Source organism: Rhinichthys klamathensis, unplaced genomic scaffold (assembly GCF_029890125.1).
Source record: "Rhinichthys klamathensis goyatoka isolate OS25496 unplaced genomic scaffold, OSU_Roscu_1.1 h1tg000391l_1, whole genome shotgun sequence".
Classification (NCBI taxonomy): Eukaryota; Metazoa; Chordata; class Actinopteri; order Cypriniformes; family Leuciscidae; genus Rhinichthys; species Rhinichthys klamathensis.
In genome coordinates, this window is record NW_026606894.1 from 2,632,395 (window position 1) to 2,653,951 (window position 21,557).

The following is a 21,557-nucleotide window of genomic DNA, read 5'->3' on the forward strand; positions in this document are numbered from 1 at the left end:
TTCCGTTAATAATAGCAGATGTTTATGGGTCCAATTTAAACGAATAGTGCCAAATGCGCTGTTTTATTGGTCGGCGCGGCGCTGGTGAGATTAGTCATTTTAATTTATTTGTTTCCCTCTGAAAATCCTCTCTTTTTCCCCAAATGAATGCAGCTGGAATTAATGCAATAAACATGTTTTTTGACAAAGATTTCAAATTGTTTGTGGTCTATAACCTGTATCAGAATGAGGTTCGCAATGGTGCGCCCAAAGGCATGGGTTGAAGACACAGTCAGTGGCGTCACGATATGCAAATTTGTTTAAATTCATACCGACGTAATCACCATGACCAAAATTGTAATTTTTTTTTTTCATTGAATTTTGGGGGGAAAAATATAGACCTACCTACCGACCCTTTTTTTTTTTTTTTTTGCTGTTACTGCAAACCAAAATATTTTTAAGGATGGCCTAATCCAGCACTCGCGGGTAGTTCGGGAGAATTAAATGTCCTTATTCCTTTATATCCGCAGGACTCGCGTGTGATATCTCTCTCTTTAGCAATCGCGACCTGCTTCATACCACTGTAATGTTAAAAAACATGAATGTTTGCATTCATCCATAAACATTATTAGATCCATCAGCTTGACAGCAAGTCCCATCATTCAGCTCATCACTGCGTCATCAACCTACGCCTTTGTTATTGTTGGAAACTGCGCCCTCTTGTGGCGAAAAAAAAACTTACATATTGTGCCTTTAAGTTTCACTATCCCTTTCTGAAGCAATGTCTTCTTTACATACTCCTAGTCAGAGCTTCTGCTCATTAGTCTGTATTTTCCTGTAAACAGTGTTGTGCAGTGATTCACCCTTGCAGTGGACACATGCGTTATTATTACAACATGCTGTTTAGTTCTGCTCCAGTGTCACTAACCCGGCAGCTGTCAGATGGAGCAGTCATTGCCAAGTGAAGTGAAGGGAAGGGGAGTATCTGTTGCTAGGTAACAGTTTCCTCACACACACACACACACACACACACACACACACACCCCAGAGCTCCCATGTGTGAAGGTCATCTGTACTGCCTCGTCCTCGCAGCTCACAGGAAGTGATGAGATGCACTTCCAGGTCAGAATGAACCGGATTAATGCTGGTGCCAGAAAAAAAAACTGATACATTTTATTTTTTGCAATTTTGTGCAATAAAGATATCTGGTAACGCTTTACAATAAGGTCCCATTAGTTAACAGTATTTATTCATCTTTGTTAACATTACTTAATAGAAATATTCAATGTTAGTTCATGTTATTGGTCAGGTCCATTACATAATATTAACTTTTAATTAATAATGTATTAGTAAATGTTGAAATCAATAAAGTGTTTTTCATAGTTAGTTCATCTTAACTAATACAGTTAACTAATGTTAACAAATGGAACCTTATTTTAAAGTGTTACCAGAAATCCTCTTTACAGAAATGGTTCTTCAAAAAGCAAGGAAATATATGAAGTAATATTGTAATAATTATGTTTTCAAGTCGATTTGTTACGAAAACGTTTTTTTCTTTACTCAAACCACATGGTGTGTTTATGATGGCAGATAATGAAACGATCTCCTTATATAATTGTGATTTATCTAGTAAGCATGTCCAATTAACCACACAATTTCCTGGACATGTTTGTTGTAAAGCCTGAGGGAAGATCTGTGTGTGATCTGATCTGTCTCTCTGTTTACAGCCTTCTCCTCCATGCAGTTTGTTATATTGAGAATATACAGATATATTGTTATACTGTATATAATATACTGTTATATGTAGATAAATGCACATATATTTCCGGAAATTACCTTCTCTGTTAAGGGATGATGCATTGGCCCCCATTTGATTGGCAGATGCATTTTTAACATTTATGACGGCAATATTTTTTTAAACAATATTAGGGCTGTCGCGATTCCTCAATTTTAAAAAAAAAATCCTTAATAACAGCGTCGAGCACTGGGCAAAATACCGGAAGTGGAGCATTCCACAGATGAGAATCCATGAACGCATTATTAGACCGTTTTATAAAGCTGCACAATGTATTAAAACCATTTAAAAACCATGTGCACATATTCTCGTTCAAGAAATTACAGTGGCTGTAGCACTTCTATCGTAAAGAAGTGGCCAAATATTAAAGATTAGGTAAACATTTGAATTAAATGCCGTTTGGCCAATATTAAACAAGGATTTGATCTGCTGTGAAGTGTAACAACTCCAGGCCATTGGCGCCCTCTGCAGGCATTTGTTATAATACATAATGTACACAAGGTGATTGTTAATATACATAATATAAACAGTTTTGTTTTATAAAACCATTATTTGCTTTTGATACTTACTTTGAACCAAATATTATTGCCTCATATGTATTTTAAGTCATTTAAAATTTTGCTTAGGTCTATTTTTATTACCAGAAAAAATATCCGACTACTCAATTACTCATCAAAATAATCGACCGATTACTCGATTACCAAAATAACCATTAGTGACAGCTCTAAACAATATAAACTATATACAGTGTTGTCCTTCTATATTAAATACTTCCATTTAAGTAATTCGTAAAGACAAACTGTCCATCTAAATTAATAATGTATTGCCCTTAAAATTAACATAACTAGGCCTGGAACTTACTACTACAGAGGTTATAAATTAAAAACAGAGGAATTCACCCAAATATGATTTTTTTTTTTTTTTGGTTTTTAAAAGACGCATCTCGAGACCTTGTGTTTTTTCCCCATTCCACTTCCCGCGTCTCACGTTTTTCAAAGCTAAAACGCATTTTGTGTGAACCAGCCCTTAATCTAGCTTCAATTAGTGCTACTCCATTACTGAAACTTGGCTTTAAATTATTGTTTTTAAGGACTTTTTTGATATTAGCATAATTTATCTCCAGCCCTCTGCCAAAACGCAGTTTCCTGGAGGGTATTTATTATGTTTTGCTCCTCTGGGAATCGTGCTAACAGCTGGGCCTGGGGTAACTAATTCCCAGAGCAATATGGTTCCTCGCTAGTTCAACGTTGTGTATCTTTGGCACCTTGTGTGCTCACATACACGTGATTTGCTGGTATATTCTGCATATTAATTGACAACATTTGAATAATAGGATTTTAGTTCGCCGCCATCTTGAAAGGACATGCAAAATCGCAGTGACAATATCGCTTTGATGAAACTTCAAGAGTCCTTCATTGTGACTCATTACACACTCAGACGCAGATTATGTCTTATTCCTCCCACACCAACTCTTCTCTCAAGTGTTCACTCTTTAGTGTTTTGTCACCGCCACAGAAGTCAACGATGTGCCTTTGTGCTCATCCAGTGCATGCTGAAAGAGTCTAGGCCAGATTCTGGAGGCAGAGAACGAGAAATGCTGTCATCAAGAGAGAGATGTTACATAAAGCCTCACGCAGCAGCATTTTTAACCCAGTTCTGTTGCGTGAAGCTGCTCTGCTGCAGACCCAAACCTCTACAGTTCTCGTCTCTGTAGCTTGCACACTCTTAAAGGGATAGTTCACCCAAAAATGAAAATTCTGTCAGCATTTACTCACCCTAAAGGACTTTTTCCCACTATAGAGAACCTTTTGTGCTGTAGAAATGTTCCATGGATGTTAAAGTTTCTTCATGGAACCATTAATGCCAATAAATAACCTTTATTTTTATAGTGCAGATGCAGTGCTGCTTTCCCATGCTCCAAAAACACCCAAAAAGCTGGATCTGGAAATGAAAGGAAATTTAAAATAAAATGTTTGGATGCTTTGCAATCATGGGAATTCTTAATTGTCAGGAAATTAAAGGCAAAATGCAAACAGGAGGCTTCATGTTTAAAGAAAACGTCTTATTCTGTGTAATGTAACTGGACATGTGATTTAGCCTTGCTCAGCCTGTGTTCTGTCCTCACCTTCAGGCGTACAGAACAATAAATATGTCTGTGAAGCCATTTCTAATACCACAGCTAATGTAACCTTTAGAGATCACTTGTCCTATTTCACAGCTCTCTTCTCACATCGGAAAAATAAATTAATAAAATAGTTTGCGGCGTGACGCATGACTGGGACAGACTCCCATCAGGTTACACATGTGCAACATCACTGATAAGACCACTTATAATGTGCCGTTACATGCATCTATACTGGATGCAAATCTCACGTGATCACCTCAGACTCATAAGGGTCCATGTTGATAACATAAATAATTTGTTGTAATTTAATTCAACTTACATTTATTTGTATAGCGCTTTTCACAATACACATCATTTCAAAGCAGCTTTACAGAAAATGCATGCGTCTGTATTGCAATTTAGAGTGATCTGTTTTTAGAGGTAACTGTCTAAGTTATGTATTTCAGAAATGTACATATACAAATCACACAGTTAGCTAAAAATTTATTAATTTAAATGATGTAATAATTTAATGCAGTACTAATCATTTATTTTCATTATATAACCCTGTGAGCTAAATTCTGTCCTTTGCCGTCATTCTGGGTTAAGCTGTCATTTAAATATTTAAAAAACGCACGAATATTTAATGAAATAAGCATTTTTTATTTTTATTTAGCACTGCAATTCGGGCAGGACTGCTAAAGGTGCTAACCTCTTTTAAAATTACAAATGCGAAACGTTGCTTAATCCAGTAATGAAACTGTCGGAACCCAGGGTTTAAAAAAGGTCAAGGGTTTAATTAGCTCATTTTTCTGTATATTATGTAATTATGCTTTAATTAGATGACATATTCACAGTACGCTGTACATACACTGTAAAAAGTGCTTTTCAAAGTTGTTACATAAAACAGATTATTGGAGTGTTTTACAAGAAAATACAGTTTTAGTCTTGCTAGGTCAAAATGTTTCGCTCAATTCAATGTTTTTACTCGCCGTTTCTTTATGTAATGTGAAATTTACTAGCAAATCCTGATTAAAAAATTGTAAATAATTTCACCTACACCTTCACTTCATTGTGCACAGCTACATACTTCAGTTTCATCTTTGTTTTTTGCAGACATACACCTCAGATAGCCTGTGATGTTGTTGATTGGCTGACGGCGTGTGTGTGTGTGGGAAGCAGCCGGTCTGATTCCTGTGCTCATGGGCATCATTTCCATGGTCACTGCTGTATCGCTGTACAACCCCTTCCCCCTCACCCAGTCCTGACAGAGAGGATGAATTATAATGGTTCGCTGTGTTGGGGGAGGGACGCTGCATGTGTGTGTGTGTGTGTGCATGTGTATGTGCATGTGCGTTTTAGGATCCCATGGTCTGTGTGGTGATCAGGTGGGGGAGGGACTGTGTGTGTGTGTGTGTGAGAGTCTGCGCTCATGCCAGCTTCTGTAGACATTGGCACTGTCTGTAATATGGAAATTTTTTCTAAAAACTCCCTGTGCACAAGAGTATTCGTAATGAACGAGGCGGACAAAAAACAAAGAAACAATAAGATATAAATAGGTTTTTATATTTTCTACAGAAAATGCCCATGCAAAAGTTGTCATCATTGTGCGAGGGTGTTGCCAGGGTATTGCTATGTGGTTTGGTTTGATGTTTTGAGTGGTTTTTAGCATGTTGCTGTGCGATTGCTAGGGTGTTTGGTGTGTATTACAAGCCAGATCTTAATAATTAGGGTTAGAGATTTGAACAGAGTATGATCACTATCTTTGTGAAAAAGAAGTACACTTTAGCATATTTTTAACAAGATTACTTATTACAGAAATAATATACTTTAAAAGAATATATGGAAACAATTTATTTTAAGGTGACGTAGTTACATTGTACTTACTCAAATAAGTACTCGTAATTATGCATAATTTACTAATAAAGTATATGTTGTAACATGCAACTACGTCGCCTTAAAATAAAGTGTTATTAAATATACTTTAGTGTGAAATTAATGTAATGTTTTAGACACTTAAATTCATGCTATTTGCAATTAAATGAAAATATAATTAAATTTTATTTTATAATAAATGTGACGTTAAAGGTGCAGTAAGTGATTTCTGAGAAAAACTGTTTGATACACACGCCTTCCTTCATTGCTCCGCCCTCAAAATGCACGAACATGCAATGCAAGAGTGGATGTCTCTTTACAATAGCTGAAGCTAAGCAAAATAAGGCTCAAAACTGTCCTGTTACTATAACTAACATTTACAACAACAGCATATCTTGGTTCTGTGAAATCGTCATTTTGCGTCATCGGAGGATTTTTTGGCCAGAGGCTATAGACTACAGTCAGTAGTAGGGGCTGTCCCGCATGTTCTCAACCCGCCCATAGAGGCTGGGATCTCACTCACAGAATGTACACATAGTGTCAGACATCAGACAAGCTAAGCTAGCAGGCTCTTGTTCTGTGGAGAAAGCTGAGTAGTAGGGGTTACCATCCTCTTTTTCCTGGACATGTCCGTCTGTCGATGTCCGGGATTCAGCTTCTGCTTTCTGCAGTCGCCATTCATTGTTTACATGCACACCTTTTGTTTCAATCTAACTGAATTCATTCCGATTGGTGAATCTGAATGTAGTGTTTACATGAACGCTAAACAAGTGATCCGTTGATGTGCGTTTTAACATTGCTAAGAAAATTCCCGCTCCTCCGTGAGAGATACGAGACCGGTGCCTCTCACAGGTGTCGCTCATCGGTAATCACACCACAGGCCTTGTGTCGTTCTCCCGCGGCCCTCACTCGTCCTGCTCGCCACAGTAAACATGACTTGTGTCGTTCTCCCGCGGCCCTCACTCGTCCTGCTCGCCACAGTAAACATGACTCGCGCCGTTCTCCCGCGGCCCTCACTCGTCCTGCTCGCCACAGTAAACATGACTCGTGTCGTTCTCCCGCGGCCCTCACTCGTCCTGCTCGCCACAGTAAACATGACTTGTGTCGTTCTCCCGCGGCCCTCACTCGTCCTGCTCGCCACAGTAAACATGACTCGCGCCGTTCTCCCGCGGCCCTCACTCGTCCTGCTCGCCACAGTAAACATGACTCGTGTCGTTCTCCCGCGGCCCTCACTCGTCCTGCTCGCCACAGTAAACATGACTCGCGCCGTTCTCCCGCGGCCCTCACTCCTCCTGCTCGCCACAGTAAACATGACTTGTGTCGTTCTCCCGCGGCCCTCACTCGTCCTGCTCGCCACAGTAAACATGACTCGTGTCGTTCTCCCGTGGCCCTCACTCGTCCTGCTCGCCACAGTAAACATGACTCGTGTCGTTCTCCCGCGGCCCTCACTCGTCCTGCTCGCCACAGTAAACATGACTCGCGCCGTTCTCCCGCGGCCCTCACTCGTCCTGCTCGCCACAGTAAACATGACTCGTGTCGTTCTCCCACGGCCCTCACTCGTCCTGCTCGCCACAGTAAACATGACTCGCGTCGTTCTCCCGTGGCCCTCACTCGTCCTGCTCGCCACAGTAAACATGACTCGTGCCGTTCTCCCGCGGCCCTCACTCGTCCTGCTCGCCACAGTAAACATGACTCGTGTCGTTCTCCCGCGGCCCTCACTCGTCCTGCTCGCCACAGTAAACATGACTCGCGCCGTTCTCCCGCGGCCCTCACTCGTCCTGCTCGCCACAGTAAACATGACTCGTGCCGTTCTCCCGCGGCCCTCACTCGTCCTGCTCGCCACAGTAAACATGACTCGTGCCGTTCTCCCGCGGCCCTCACTCGTCCTGCTCGCCACAGTAAACATGACTCGTGCCGTTCTCCCGCGGCCCTCACTCGTCCTGCTCGCCACAGTAAACATGACTCGCGCCGTTCTCCCGCGGCCCTCACTCGTCCTGCTCGCCACAGTAAACATGACTCGTGTCGTTCTCCCGCGGCCCTCACTCGTCCTGCTCGCCACAGTAAACATGACTCATGTCGTTCTCCCGCGGCCCTCACTCGTCCTGCTCGCCACAGTAAACATGACTCGTGTCGTTCTCCCGCGGCCCTCACTCGTCCTGCTCGCCACAGTAAACATGACTCGCGTCGTTCTCCCGCGGCCCTCACTCGTCCTGCTCGCCACAGTAAACATGACTCGCGTCGTTCTCCCGCGGCCCTCACTCGTCCTGCTCGCCACAGTAAACATGACTCGCGTCGTTCTCCCGCGGCCCTCACTCGTCCTGCTCGCCACAGTAAACATGACTCGCGCCGTTCTCCCGCGGCCCTCACTCGTCCTGCTCGCCACAGTAAACATGACTCGTGCCGTTCTCCCGCGGCCCTCACTCGTCCTGCTCGCCACAGTAAACATGACTCGCGCCGTTCTCCCGCGGCCCTCACTCCTCCTGCTCGCCACAGTAAACATGACTCGTGTCGTTCTCCCGCGGCCCTCACTCGTCCTGCTCGCCACAGTAAACATGACTCGTGCCGTTCTCCCGCGGCCCTCACTCGTCCTGCTCGCCACAGTAAACATGACTCGTGCCGTTCTCCCGCGGCCCTCACTCGTCCTGCTCGCCACAGTAAACATGACTCGCGCCGTTCTCCCGCGGCCCTCACTCCTCCTGCTCGCCACAGTAAACATGACTTGTGTCGTTCTCCCGCGGCCCTCACTCGTCCTGCTCGCCACAGTAAACATGACTCGCGCCGTTCTCCCGCGGCCCTCACTCGTCCTGCTCGCCACAGTAAACATGACTCGTGCCGTTCTCCCGCGGCCCTCACTCGTCCTGCTCGCCACAGTAAACATGACTCGTGCCGTTCTCCCGCGGCCCTCACTCGTCCTGCTCGCCACAGTAAACATGACTCGTGTCGTTCTCCCGCGGCCCTCACTCGTCCTGCTCGCCACAGTAAACATGACTCGTGCCGTTCTCCCGCGGCCCTCACTCGTCCTGCTCGCCACAGTAAACATGACTCGTGCCGTTCTCCCGCGGCCCTCACTCGTCCTGCTCGCCACAGTAAACATGACTCGTGCCGTTCTCCCGCGGCCCTCACTCGTCCTGCTCGCCACAGTAAACATGACTCGTGTCGTTCTCCCACGGCCCTCACTCGTCCTGCTCGCCACAGTAAACATGACTCGCGTCGTTCTCCCGTGGCCCTCACTCGTCCTGCTCGCCACAGTAAACATGACTCGTGCCGTTCTCCCGCGGCCCTCACTCGTCCTGCTCGCCACAGTAAACATGACTCGTGTCGTTCTCCCGCGGCCCTCACTCGTCCTGCTCGCCACAGTAAACATGACTCGCGCCGTTCTCCCGCGGCCCTCACTCGTCCTGCTCGCCACAGTAAACATGACTCGCGCCGTTCTCCCGCGGCCCTCACTCGTCCTGCTCGCCACAGTAAACATGACTCGTGTCGTTCTCCCGCGGCCCTCACTCGTCCTGCTCGCCACAGTAAACATGACTCGTGCCGTTCTCCCGCGGCCCTCACTCGTCCTGCTCGCCACAGTAAACATGACTCGTGCCGTTCTCCCGCGGCCCTCACTCGTCCTGCTCGCCACAGTAAACATGACTCGTGCCGTTCTCCCGCGGCCCTCACTCGTCCTGCTCGCCACAGTAAACATGACTCGCGCCGTTCTCCCGCGGCCCTCACTCGTCCTGCTCGCCACAGTAAACATGACTCGTGTCGTTCTCCCGCGGCCCTCACTCGTCCTGCTCGCCACAGTAAACATGACTCATGTCGTTCTCCCGCGGCCCTCACTCGTCCTGCTCGCCACAGTAAACATGACTCGTGTCGTTCTCCCGCGGCCCTCACTCGTCCTGCTCGCCACAGTAAACATGACTCGCGTCGTTCTCCCGCGGCCCTCACTCGTCCTGCTCGCCACAGTAAACATGACTCGCGTCGTTCTCCCGCGGCCCTCACTCGTCCTGCTCGCCACAGTAAACATGACTCGCGTCGTTCTCCCGCGGCCCTCACTCGTCCTGCTCGCCACAGTAAACATGACTCGCGCCGTTCTCCCGCGGCCCTCACTCGTCCTGCTCGCCACAGTAAACATGACTCGTGCCGTTCTCCCGCGGCCCTCACTCGTCCTGCTCGCCACAGTAAACATGACTCGCGCCGTTCTCCCGCGGCCCTCACTCGTCCTGCTCGCCACAGTAAACATGACTCGTGCCGTTCTCCCGCGGCCCTCACTCGTCCTGCTCGCCACAGTAAACATGACTCGTGCCGTTCTCCCGCGGCCCTCACTCGTCCTGCTCGCCACAGTAAACATGACTCGCGTCGTTCTCCCGCGGCCCTCACTCGTCCTGCTCGCCACAGTAAACATGACTCGTGTCGTTCTCCCGCGGCCCTCACTCGTCCTGCTCGCCACAGTAAACATGACTCGCGTCGTTCTCCCGCGGCCCTCACTCGTCCTGCTCGCCACAGTAAACATGACTCGTGTCGTTCTCCCGCGGCCCTCACTCGTCCTGCTCGCCACAGTAAACATGACTCGCGCCGTTCTCCCGCGGCCCTCACTCGTCCTGCTCGCCACAGTAAACATGACTCGCGCCGTTCTCCCGCGGCCCTCACTCGTCCTGCTCGCCACAGTAAACATGACTCGCGTCGTTCTCCCGCGGCCCTCACTCGTCCTGCTCGCCACAGTAAACATGACTCGCGCCGTTCTCCCGCGGCCCTCACTCGTCCTGCTCGCCACAGTAAACATGACTCGTGCCGTTCTCCCGCGGCCCTCACTCGTCCTGCTCGCCACAGTAAACATGACTCGCGCCGTTCTCCCGCGGCCCTCACTCCTCCTGCTCGCCACAGTAAACATGACTTGTGTCGTTCTCCCGCGGCCCTCACTCGTCCTGCTCGCCACAGTAAACATGACTCGCGCCGTTCTCCCGCGGCCCTCACTCGTCCTGCTCGCCACAGTAAACATGACTCGTGCCGTTCTCCCGCGGCCCTCACTCGTCCTGCTCGCCACAGTAAACATGACTCGTGCCGTTCTCCCGCGGCCCTCACTCGTCCTGCTCGCCACAGTAAACATGACTCGTGTCGTTCTCCCGCGGCCCTCACTCGTCCTGCTCGCCACAGTAAACATGACTCGTGCCGTTCTCCCGCGGCCCTCACTCGTCCTGCTCGCCACAGTAAACATGACTCGTGCCGTTCTCCCGCGGCCCTCACTCGTCCTGCTCGCCACAGTAAACATGACTCGTGCCGTTCTCCCGCGGCCCTCACTCGTCCTGCTCGCCACAGTAAACATGACTCGTGCCATTCTCCCGCGGCCCTCACTCGTCCTGCTCGCCACAGTAAACATGACTCGTGTCGTTCTCCCGCGGCCCTCACTCGTCCTGCTCGCCACAGTAAACATGACTCGTGTCGTTCTCCCGCGGCCCTCACTCGTCCTGCTCGCCACAGTAAACATGACTCGTGTCGTTCTCCCGCGGCCCTCACTCGTCCTGCTCGCCACAGTAAACATGACTCGTGTCGTTCTCCCGCGGCCCTCACTCGTCCTGCTCGCCACAGTAAACATGACTCGTGTCGTTCTCCCGCGGCCCTCACTCGTCCTGCTCGCCACAGTAAACATGACTCGTGTCGTTCTCCCGCGGCCCTCACTCGTCCTGGTCGCCACAGTAAACATGACTCGTGTCGTTCTCCCGCGGCCCTCACTCGTCCTGCTCGCCACAGTAAACATGACTCGTGTCGTTCTCCCGCGGCCCTCACTCGTCCTGCTCGCCACAGTAAACATGACTCGTGCCGTTCTCCCGCGGCCCTCACTCGTCCTGCTCGCCACAGTAAACATGACTCGTGCCGTTCTCCCGCGGCCCTCACTCGTCCTGCTCGCCACAGTAAACATGACTCGTGTCGTTCTCCCGCGGCCCTCACTCGTCCTGCTCGCCACAGTAAACATGACTCGTGTCGTTCTCCCGCGGCCCTCACTCGTCCTGCTCGCCACAGTAAACATGACTCGTGTCGTTCTCCCGCGGCCCTCACTCGTCCTGCTCGCCACAGTAAACATGACTCGTGTCGTTCTCCCGCGGCCCTCACTCGTCCTGCTCGCCACAGTAAACATGACTCGTGTCGTTCTCCCGCGGCCCTCACTCGTCCTGCTCGCCACAGTAAAGATGACTCGTGTCGTTCTCCCGCGGCCCTCACTCGTCCTGCTCGCCACAGTAAAGATGACTCGTGTCGTTCTCCCGCGGCCCTCACTCGTCCTGCTCGCCACAGTAAACATGACTCGTGTCGTTCTCCCGCGGCCCTCACTCGTCCTGCTCGCCACAGTAAACATGACTCGTGTCGTTCTCCCGCGGCCCTCACTCGTCCTGCTCGCCACAGTAAACATGACTCGTGTCGTTCTCCCGCGGCCCTCACTCGTCCTGCTCGCCACAGTAAACATGACTCGTGCCGTTCTCCCGCGGCCCTCACTCGTCCTGCTCGCCACAGTAAACATGACTCGTGCCGTTCTCCCGCGGCCCTCACTCGTCCTGCTCGCCACAGTAAACATGACTCGTGCCGTTCTCCCGCGGCCCTCACTCGTCCTGCTCGCCACAGTAAACATGACTCGTGTCGTTCTCCCGCGGCCCTCACTCGTCCTGCTCGCCACAGTAAACATGACTCGTGTCGTTCTCCCGCGGCCCTCACTCGTCCTGCTCGCCACAGTAAACATGACTCGTGTCGTTCTCCCGCGGCCCTCACTCGTCCTGCTCGCCACAGTAAACATGACTCGTGTCGTTCTCCCGCGGCCCTCACTCGTCCTGCTCGCCACAGTAAACATGACTCGTGTCGTTCTCCCGCGGCCCTCACTCGTCCTGCTCGCCACAGTAAACATGACTCGTGTCGTTCTCCCGCGGCCCTCACTCGTCCTGCTCGCCACAGTAAACATGACTCGTGCCGTTCTCCCGCGGCCCTCACTCGTCCTGCTCGCCTCAGTAAACATGACTCGTGTCGTTCTCCCGCGGCCCTCACTCGTCCTGCTCGCCACAGTAAACATGATGAATGGCGACTGTAGAACGCAAAAGCCGAATCCCGGACATTTTGGGCGATCTCGAAACACATTTTCGGGCAGACTCATCACGGAGACTCACTAGTAGCCTAGACTTGTTGTTTAACTACTGCGCTCTGTTACCGGTAGGCGTGGCCTCCTAGGGCAGCGAAGCAAGTGCATTCTGGGAGTTGTTGTCTTTCATCCACATAAGCCAAAAATAAATTTTTTGTCTTTTCTCAGTCTAGAAAGCTCCAAATTCAAAAATAATTTCACATTTCTTCTACATAAATGACCCATTTTAAATACACATTCATCTCTCCAGAGGTGAAGTATCCCTTTAAATGTATAATTACACTGTAACGAGGACACCTTAAAATAAAGTTGAACTTTTTTAAGCACACAATAAGTGCACATTCAAGACAATGAAGCACACTTCTTTTTCACAAGGGTAGTAATAGTGGCAGTAACAGGCCATAATGCCAGATGTGTCTTTCTAATCTGTTTGTATAGTTCTAACTTTTAAAGCTAAATGTGGAGCACAGATGAGCGTCTAAGAACAAAATGATATCAGCAGTTTTATAATCTGTGTGTGTCTGTGATGGAGCATCTGCTCTCAGTGTTATATTGGCTCTCTCTGTCCTGAGCTGAACTGAAGTGACGCAGGTGCAGTTTTCTTTTAGATAGGATGAAGTCCAGACCTGGCTGTCTGTACATGTGTGAATCACAGTCTTCAGCGCTCTGTTGAACTGAGCTGTGATTACTGTGATGTGCTAATGACTAGTTAATCTCTCAGAATTAGCCAGTGCTTTCTTTTTTCTTTTTTTTTACAGATGTTTCCTTTGTTAGAACATGTTGGCTTTCATAAGCTGTGAGCCGAGTGATTTGAATCTTTCAGTTTAATTGAACTGGTTAAAAAATGATTCATTGATTTGCTTCATGACTCACCGAATTTACTGTACATGTCCATAAATATAAAGGTGTGTCAAGTCAAGTCACCTTTAATTACATAACGCATTATACAATACAGATTGTTTCAAAGCAGCTTTACAGTGATAACAGGAAAATTATGCATTTCGGCTGTTGTTCAGTTCAGTTTTGATTCGGTTCCGTTGTAAAGATAATGAATTATTAAATTAGTTCATTTCATCTATAAAGCAGTTCTGCAAAAATGATGTCATCATGTGTGCAAGTGTTTTTATTATAGTGCAAAATGACCACACCCTTGTAAAAAAGAAGTGTGCTTAATTGTATAAAATTTTTAAAAAATCTGTACTCGAAGATAATAAAATATTAATGAAATAAAAGGCCACTTAATTGTGCTTAAGAAGAGTATACATTATCATGACTGTTTCTTAACACACTTAAGTACACTTTTAAAAAAGTGCACTTTGTAATAATGTGAAATTACATGTTTAAAGTACATTTTAAATCATCTTTTGTCGTGCTTTAATGAAGTACACTTATTTTGATGTGCTGACTAAGATACTAAAGCACATGTAAAGTACAGTACTTGATTATAATTTTAACTTTAGTGTATTTAAAATATACTAAATCGCAACTTCCTTACAAATATATTTAAATACATGCCATACGAGTTTTAATAGAATTGACATTAAATTCACTGTAAATGCTTGTCAGTACATTCAAATTTCAAAGTAATTATGTAAAAATTACATATTAAAAATGTACTTAAATCCTACTCAAGTGGGTCAAAAAAGCACTCATTACATTTAATATACATTTAAACTGATAAATTTTCATGTAATTGTAAATAACATGCAATTAAGTGTCAGAAAACATATTCACTTTGCACAACTGTATTCTTTTAATTTAAAGTAATATCCGTTTTAAAAGAATGCAAAAAGAGTGCACTTCTTTTCACAAGGGCAGTAGTATTTGGGAATCTTGTTTGGAAGATTGGCCGTTTTTTAACCCTTAAATACTGATGCTGTTCTCTCTTCCTCTCTGTGTTCTCAGGAGGGCCAGCGGTTAATGCAGGAGAAGCCGGAGCTGAGCGCGCTGGTGAAGAAGAAGCTGGAGGAGATCCGTGAGTGCTGGCAGGACCTGGAGAGCACCACACAAGCCAAAGCCCGGCAGCTGTTTGAGGCCAACCGGGCCGACCTGCTGGTGCAGAGCTACTCCAGTCTGGACCAGCGACTCCAGCAGCTCGAGGGACAGCTGGCACACGTGGACTACGGCCAGGACCTCACCACTGTCAACAAGCAGCTGAAGAAACTACAGGTCTAGACTCTTTCTTCTACAGTCACGCGTGTCAGCAGCTTTCAGTGTTTAGCGTCAAGATGATGTTTCCTCCAGAACTTGCTTTGATCAGATTGCTGGTTTCCAACATGCCTTTAATTTGCTCTTTATTTCTTTCCGATTCCTGTGCTGAAGACTTTTATTTTATTTTCCACTGCTGCATTTACTGGTAATATGAGCCTCATCACTGTCCACCGTATGAGTGTGTTTCATGTCGCTGGTGTGGCTCTCCTCTCTGACAGCATGCCATGGCTCTCAGCTGATCTGAGTTCAGTTTCAGCTCTGTCCCCACGTCACTCCATCCACATCACCATCAGCGGTATTGTAGCATCTTCATTTCGCTTTCTTTATTTGCACACACCCTCTCATTCTTTCAGTTTGCTTTTACTCTCTTTAAATTCCCATCAATCTTCACCAGAATAATTATATATCATATGTGCATCATATGGGGTCCTATGTGTATATGGGAGTGTGTGGTTATATTTCCTATCCTTTTATACATCAGCATATTTCAAATTGTCACTAAAGAAACATTTGCCTTCAGTAACATTTCGTGTAATTAAAAATGTAGCTCTTGTAGTTTGTTTGCTCTCTATATACACTAGGTGTGCAGGTCAGAATTAAACATTTTGAGTATAACTCATTATAATTCTATTTTCTTTTTAAGTTTCAGTTGCATATTTTATAATGCTAGCAATAACTTACAGTTATAGTCTCTTTTAGTTTGATGTTAACTGTGGCTTAACTCAATGAATTGCTGCTTCTCATTTCAGAACGACATAATAATAGGTCACAAGTTTAAATCTCATTATTGTAATTATGAGAACTGCCCTTGATATACAAGTTTGGATTGGTCATTTACTCTAGTTCACTTTATGTAACATCTTACCCGAATGGGTCGTGTGGATCTCACTCAGAAGTTAGAAATTGGAAAGATTTGTTAATGTTTTTAAAAAAAGAAGTGTCTTATACTCACAAAGGCTGCATTTATTTGATCAAAAATGAAGTAAAACTGTAATATTGTCAAATATTATTACTATTTTTATACATTTTTAAGTAAAGCTGAATTTTCAGCATCATTACTCCAATCTTCAGTTTCACATGATCTTTCAGAAATTATTACAATATGGTAATTTGGTGCTCTTATTAATATTATGTTAAAAACAGTTGTGCTGCTTATTATTTTTGTGGAAACCGTGATCATTTTTTTTATAAGGTACAAAAGAACAGCGTTTATTTGAAATAGAAATCGTTTGGTACATTATAAATGTCTTTTCTGTGACGTTTGATCAATTTAATCCATTAAAATTATTTAAAAGAATCCCCAGAAAAAGAAAACATACTGAACCCAAACCTTTGAACGGTAGTATATGAGCTGAAGATATCTTTGGTATTATACTTTAATAAGCCGACACGTTTTCTTTGGAAGTTTGAAAGGTTTATGATGATGTCATAACTCACTTCCTGTCTCCTCTTGTCTTTCTGGTGTTCTTCCTCTCCTCTTTCCCCACTATCTATATTGTCATAACTGTGCTGAACTGTGTATTTCTTTGTCCCGCTCTCTTGGATGTCCACTATGTTCTCCTGACTTTCTCTCCTGTTCTACACCTCAACCGTTGCTCGTTCATCATGTTCACTCCACTTCCACCACTCTCTTGCTTACAGACGATGGAGTGTCATATGGAGGAGTGGTATAAAGAGGTTGGAGACCTGCAGGTCCATGCGGCTTCCATCCCTCAACAGGGGGAGGTGATGGAAAAGGTGTCCGAGAAACAAGTGGGTGTGGAAACACGAATCGTTCGACTGATTGAGCCTCTGAAAGAGAGACGTCGTATCCTGCTGGCCTCTAAAGAAGTGCACCAAGTTGGCCGTGACCTTGAGGATGAAATTGTGAGTTTAACAACCTCATTACAACCATTAGCTTTAATATATTTTGGTATTTTTAATGTGCCTCGCAACATATTGTGTACGTGTTTGTCCGCAGTTGTGGATACAAGAGCATCTTCCAATGGCCACTTCTCAGGAACATGGGACAAGTTTACAAGCTGTACAGCAACTCATGAAGAAGAACCAAGTAAGACAACCTCAAAATCTTACTGAGAACAGCTTAGATGATGCTGGTTTGGGCTAGTCTGGTGCTGGTCTTGACTTGAGGTTGAGGCTAGAAAACACTATATAACTTTTGGCCAGATTGTTGCCCCAATTTTCAGTCTGGTCTCAATAGTAGTTATCAAAAGTCAGTTTTTTTGGCAGATTTCACAGAAAATCGTATAGTGTATGATGTCCACAGACTGATTTTTTTAGCTTCCAACTATGATTCCATCCAGTCGGAGGAGATGTGATTTTAAAGGGATAGTTCACTTTGAAATACATTTTTGATATGTTTTACCTTACCTCAAGGGCATCCAAGATGTAGGTGTCTTTGTTTCCGCAGTAGTTTCAATTTTGATATTTTTAGGTCAAACCGTTCTTGTCTGTCAGTCATATAATGCAGGTCTATGGTCACCACCTCAAAGAGCATGCACAGAGAAGTCCAAATTAAACATGATTTAATGACTCGTAAATGTAAGTACACATTGATGGCCTAAGACACGAAACGAGCGGTTTGTGTGAGAAAACGAACAGTATTTATATCGTTTTTACCTCTTGTAACGCACAGACCGAAGCGCCCGCGCCCTCAGATCACTTGGACGTGGCTGTGGTTACAAGAGGTAAAAACGATATAAATACTGTTCGCAATATTTTTGTTTTTACATTTCAAATAGGGCCAATATATAGGCTTCTCCTAGGCTTACGTTTTTAAATTACAAAGGGCCTACTGATGTTTTTGTTATTGTATTTTCAATATTAGAGGCTATTATTTGTGAATAAACATATCTGGTTATAGTAAACATACTGTTTGTTTGAAAACATATTTCGTCATCCTTGCTGCAAGCTTACAAGAGCGATAATATCATTAAATGTGAAGGGGGGCCCTAAAATATTTTCTTGGGAAAAAGGGGGTCTCAGACAAAAAAACGTTGGGAACCACTGCTTTAGACCACTTCCAGAGGTAGATGAAAACACATTCTACTACACACTCACAGTGTTCGGCTGGTCAGAACAGAGATCTGAAGAAGTCCATACATTTACCTGCCCATAGACCCTCCCCTCGAAGAAATCAGGAAAGAAGTGGTTGAAAGTGGACAAAAGAGACGGATTAAAACACCAGGGCCCTCATCAACAGTGCCTTAAAAGATTCTATATTTAGTCCTACGAATGATATATTTAGTATATTAAGTCTTACGAATGAAATTTATATTGTAAAAAATCATATTTATCAAACGTGCGCACCAGTAAGTAATCATTTTTGATAAATCCCACATGCTCTTAAGCATCACGCTCGTTCACGTTCATGGTCATTTGGATTCAAAAACACCGCCAATGAACCATATATAGTTACAACACCTTTATAAATCACATGAATGTATATGTCCTCACTGAAATCATGGCAAAGAGGGCGAAAACGAGAAACTTCTCTGAAAGTACTGGTGAGCCAAGTGGACGAAAACCAAAGTGTTATTCGGGTCACTCACTTGAGGCATAACTAACAAAAGAAAAAATTGTACATGGGAGAAAATAACAGCTGCTGTTAATTCTGTTGGGTCAGAGGAAAGAACAACGCCAGAAATAAAAAAGAAAGGGTTTGACATTAAAATCACTGCCAAAAAAAAAAGAATCTGCTACTGGAGGAGGACAAATCACACCGTTTGCCAAATCTTCCAGCAAAGCGAGATCAGCCATGACACTATAGCTATATTCCAAATGTCTTCTCAACTGTCTTTTATAGCTTTGTACACCAATTATGCAAATGTCTAGCTTGAACTATGAAATTACTAATTGAGTATTTGTAATTAAAGGACACAAGAAACACGCGGCGGCACTTTCTTTTTGTAGGATCATCATTCTACAACTAGATTCTCTGTGTAAGCATGCTCAGAGTTGTGCTGATATTTACACACATTCCTATGTATAAGTGCAAGTTGGTAGATCCCACACTTTGCGTGAAACTGTTCTCATGCACATATTACGCACACATCTACATACTTGATCGCATACTTGTGATCAGATCAACCAAAATGCATCTTAATGTCAGGTGTAAACAGGGCCTTTGTTATCTTCGGAACTTCTTGAAAGTCTGCTAGTGCGTTATCCTCTGTCGTTTAGTGTTATGATGCATAGTTTTTCTCTGAACCATATATGAAGTCGGCAGGTGTATGTTTTCAAATCTGTTCCGATGTGTAGTATATTCCAGCCTTTAGTCAATAAGCATAATCTTTCTAGTGAAACAGGTTGACCAATGATATCCTGGTGGTTAGGAAATCCATGAGGACATCCATTTCCCCATCATTGACTGTATTTTCCGACTTTCCAGGTTTTCACTGATTTGCAAAAAAAGGTTTCATATTTTAAGCAAAAAGCTGAAAAAATTGCGTATGTTTGCATATATTGCATGTTCAGATATTCATACAACAACATTTTCTGGGTGCCATGAAACTTTTGTGAAAAGGATCAAAAAAGCTGGTGCTGGCAACTTTTTTTTTTTTTTTTTTTTTTTTTACGTTGGCGGGGAAAGAGTTAAAACCCCTGTTAGGGACACCAACATCCCATGTTATTTTTCCCTCTTTGAGTACTCGACAGAAAAATCTAGAGATGTGTATTACACTGAATCTGTTTCTCCTGGTCATCTCCTCTCAGAGTCTGCAGAAAGAGCTTCATGGTCACCGTGCGCGTGTGGAGGATGTCCTGGAGCGCGCAGGCGTGATCGCGTCCATCCGCAGTCCAGAGGCAGACAGCATCAGGGACGGCATGGAGCAGCTCCATCAGCTGTGGGAGGTGCTGTGGGTCGAGACGGAGCGCCGGCAGCTCGTGCTGGATGCCATGTACCAGGCGCAGCAGTACTACTTTGATGTGGGAGAAGTGGAAGCCTGGCTCAGCGAGCAGGAACTGCACATGATGAATGAGGAGACGGGAAAGGTAGGAGAGGAGAACAGAGAGGTCATGTGGGGGTGGGAAACTCCAGACAGCCATACTTTCTGTAACTCTTAAAGCAACACTAAGTAAGATTTTTTACCTTAAAATAATGTTTCCAAAATCGTTTCAGTGGTTCAATAAGTCGTAACAGGGTTGAAAGGCACTTCTGGATTGGCTTTGCGGTCCTATATCTGCTATAACCACGCTTTGTAAGATTGCCAGATCGGGTCGCGTTTCTGTAGTTCTAATGAGACATAAGAAAACTACAAATTTGACTTGCTTTAAATAGTCATTATTTAGTTTTTCTTCGTTTCTGATGTCGCAATTCATCATACTTTCATGAAATCATGCAACATACTCTAGCTTGTCTGTGGACATCGTTCATTCCAAAGCCGGTGCCGGATAAACAGCGAGCGTGCGTGCGACTGTAGGCTGCGCTAGGCTAAATAATTTACGACAGCGGTAATGAACAATTCCGCTTCCAACCTGTAGGGCGACCGCAGAGGAAAAGTTACTTGGTGTTGCTTTAAAAAGATCAAATATTGTTCAAATTAAATCGTATCAAATACATAAATAATGCTAATAAATAAAGTGTTATCTATTTGGCTCGTCAATTTTTTTCTTTACATTTATATATGCATTATATTAATACTAGGTTATACACTCACCGGCCACTTTATTAGGTGCCCCATGCTAGTAACGGGTTGGACCCCCTTTTGCCTTCAGAACTGCCTCAATTCTTCGTGGCATAGATTCAACAAGGTGCTGGAAGCATTCCTCAGGGAGTTTGGTCCATATTGACATGATGGCATCACACAGTTGCCGCAGATTTGTCGGCTGCACATCCATGATGCGAATCTCCCGTTCCACCACATCCCAAAGATGCTCTATTGGGTTGAGATCTGGTGACTGTGGAGGCCATTTTAGTACAGTGAACTCATTGTCATGTTCAAGAAACCAATTTGAAATGATTAGAGCTTTGTGACATGGTGGAAGTAGCCATCAGAGGATGGGTACATGGTGGCCATAAAGGGATGGACATGGTCAGAAACAATGCTCAGGTAGGCCGTGGCATTTAAACGATGCCCAATTGGCACTAAGGGGCCTAAAGTGTGCCAGGAAAACATCCCCCACACCATTACACCACCACCACCACCAGCCTGCACAGTGGTAACAAGGCATGATGGTTCCATGTTCTCATTCTGTTTACGCCAAATTCTGACTCTAACATCTGAATGTCTCAACAGAAATCGAGACTCATCAGACCAGGCAACATTTTTCCAGTCTTCAACTGTTCAATTTTGGTGAGCTCTTGCAAATTGTAGCCTCTTTTTCCTATTTGTAGTGGAGATGAGTGGTACCCGGTGGAGTCTTCTGCTGTTGTAGCCCATCCGCCTCAAGGTTGTGCGTGTTGTGGCTTCACAAATGCTTTGCTGCATACCTCGGTTGTAACGAGTGGTTATTTCAGTCACTGTTGCCCTTCTATCAGCTCGAACCAGTCT

General features: G+C 45.0%; 1 protein-coding gene across 8 annotated transcripts in view; it reads left to right on the top strand.

Moving 5' to 3' along the window:
- LOC130069951 (spectrin beta chain, non-erythrocytic 4-like) overlaps window positions 1–21,557 on the top strand; it is a 99,923-nt gene that overhangs the window by 63,057 nt on the left and 15,309 nt on the right. For all 8 annotated transcript variants that reach the window (XR_008803819.1, XR_008803820.1, XR_008803821.1 and 5 more), the window contains exons 20-23: window positions 14,761–15,024; window positions 16,708–16,932; window positions 17,027–17,116; window positions 19,780–20,058. Coding sequence is in view for 5 of the 8 variants with exons in the window: in XM_056234154.1 (XP_056090129.1) it covers window positions 14,761–15,024; window positions 16,708–16,932; window positions 17,027–17,116; window positions 19,780–20,058 (858 nt within the window). In the remaining 3 variants the exon portion in view is untranslated. The remainder of the gene's footprint in view (window positions 1–14,760; window positions 15,025–16,707; window positions 16,933–17,026; window positions 17,117–19,779; window positions 20,059–21,557) is intronic.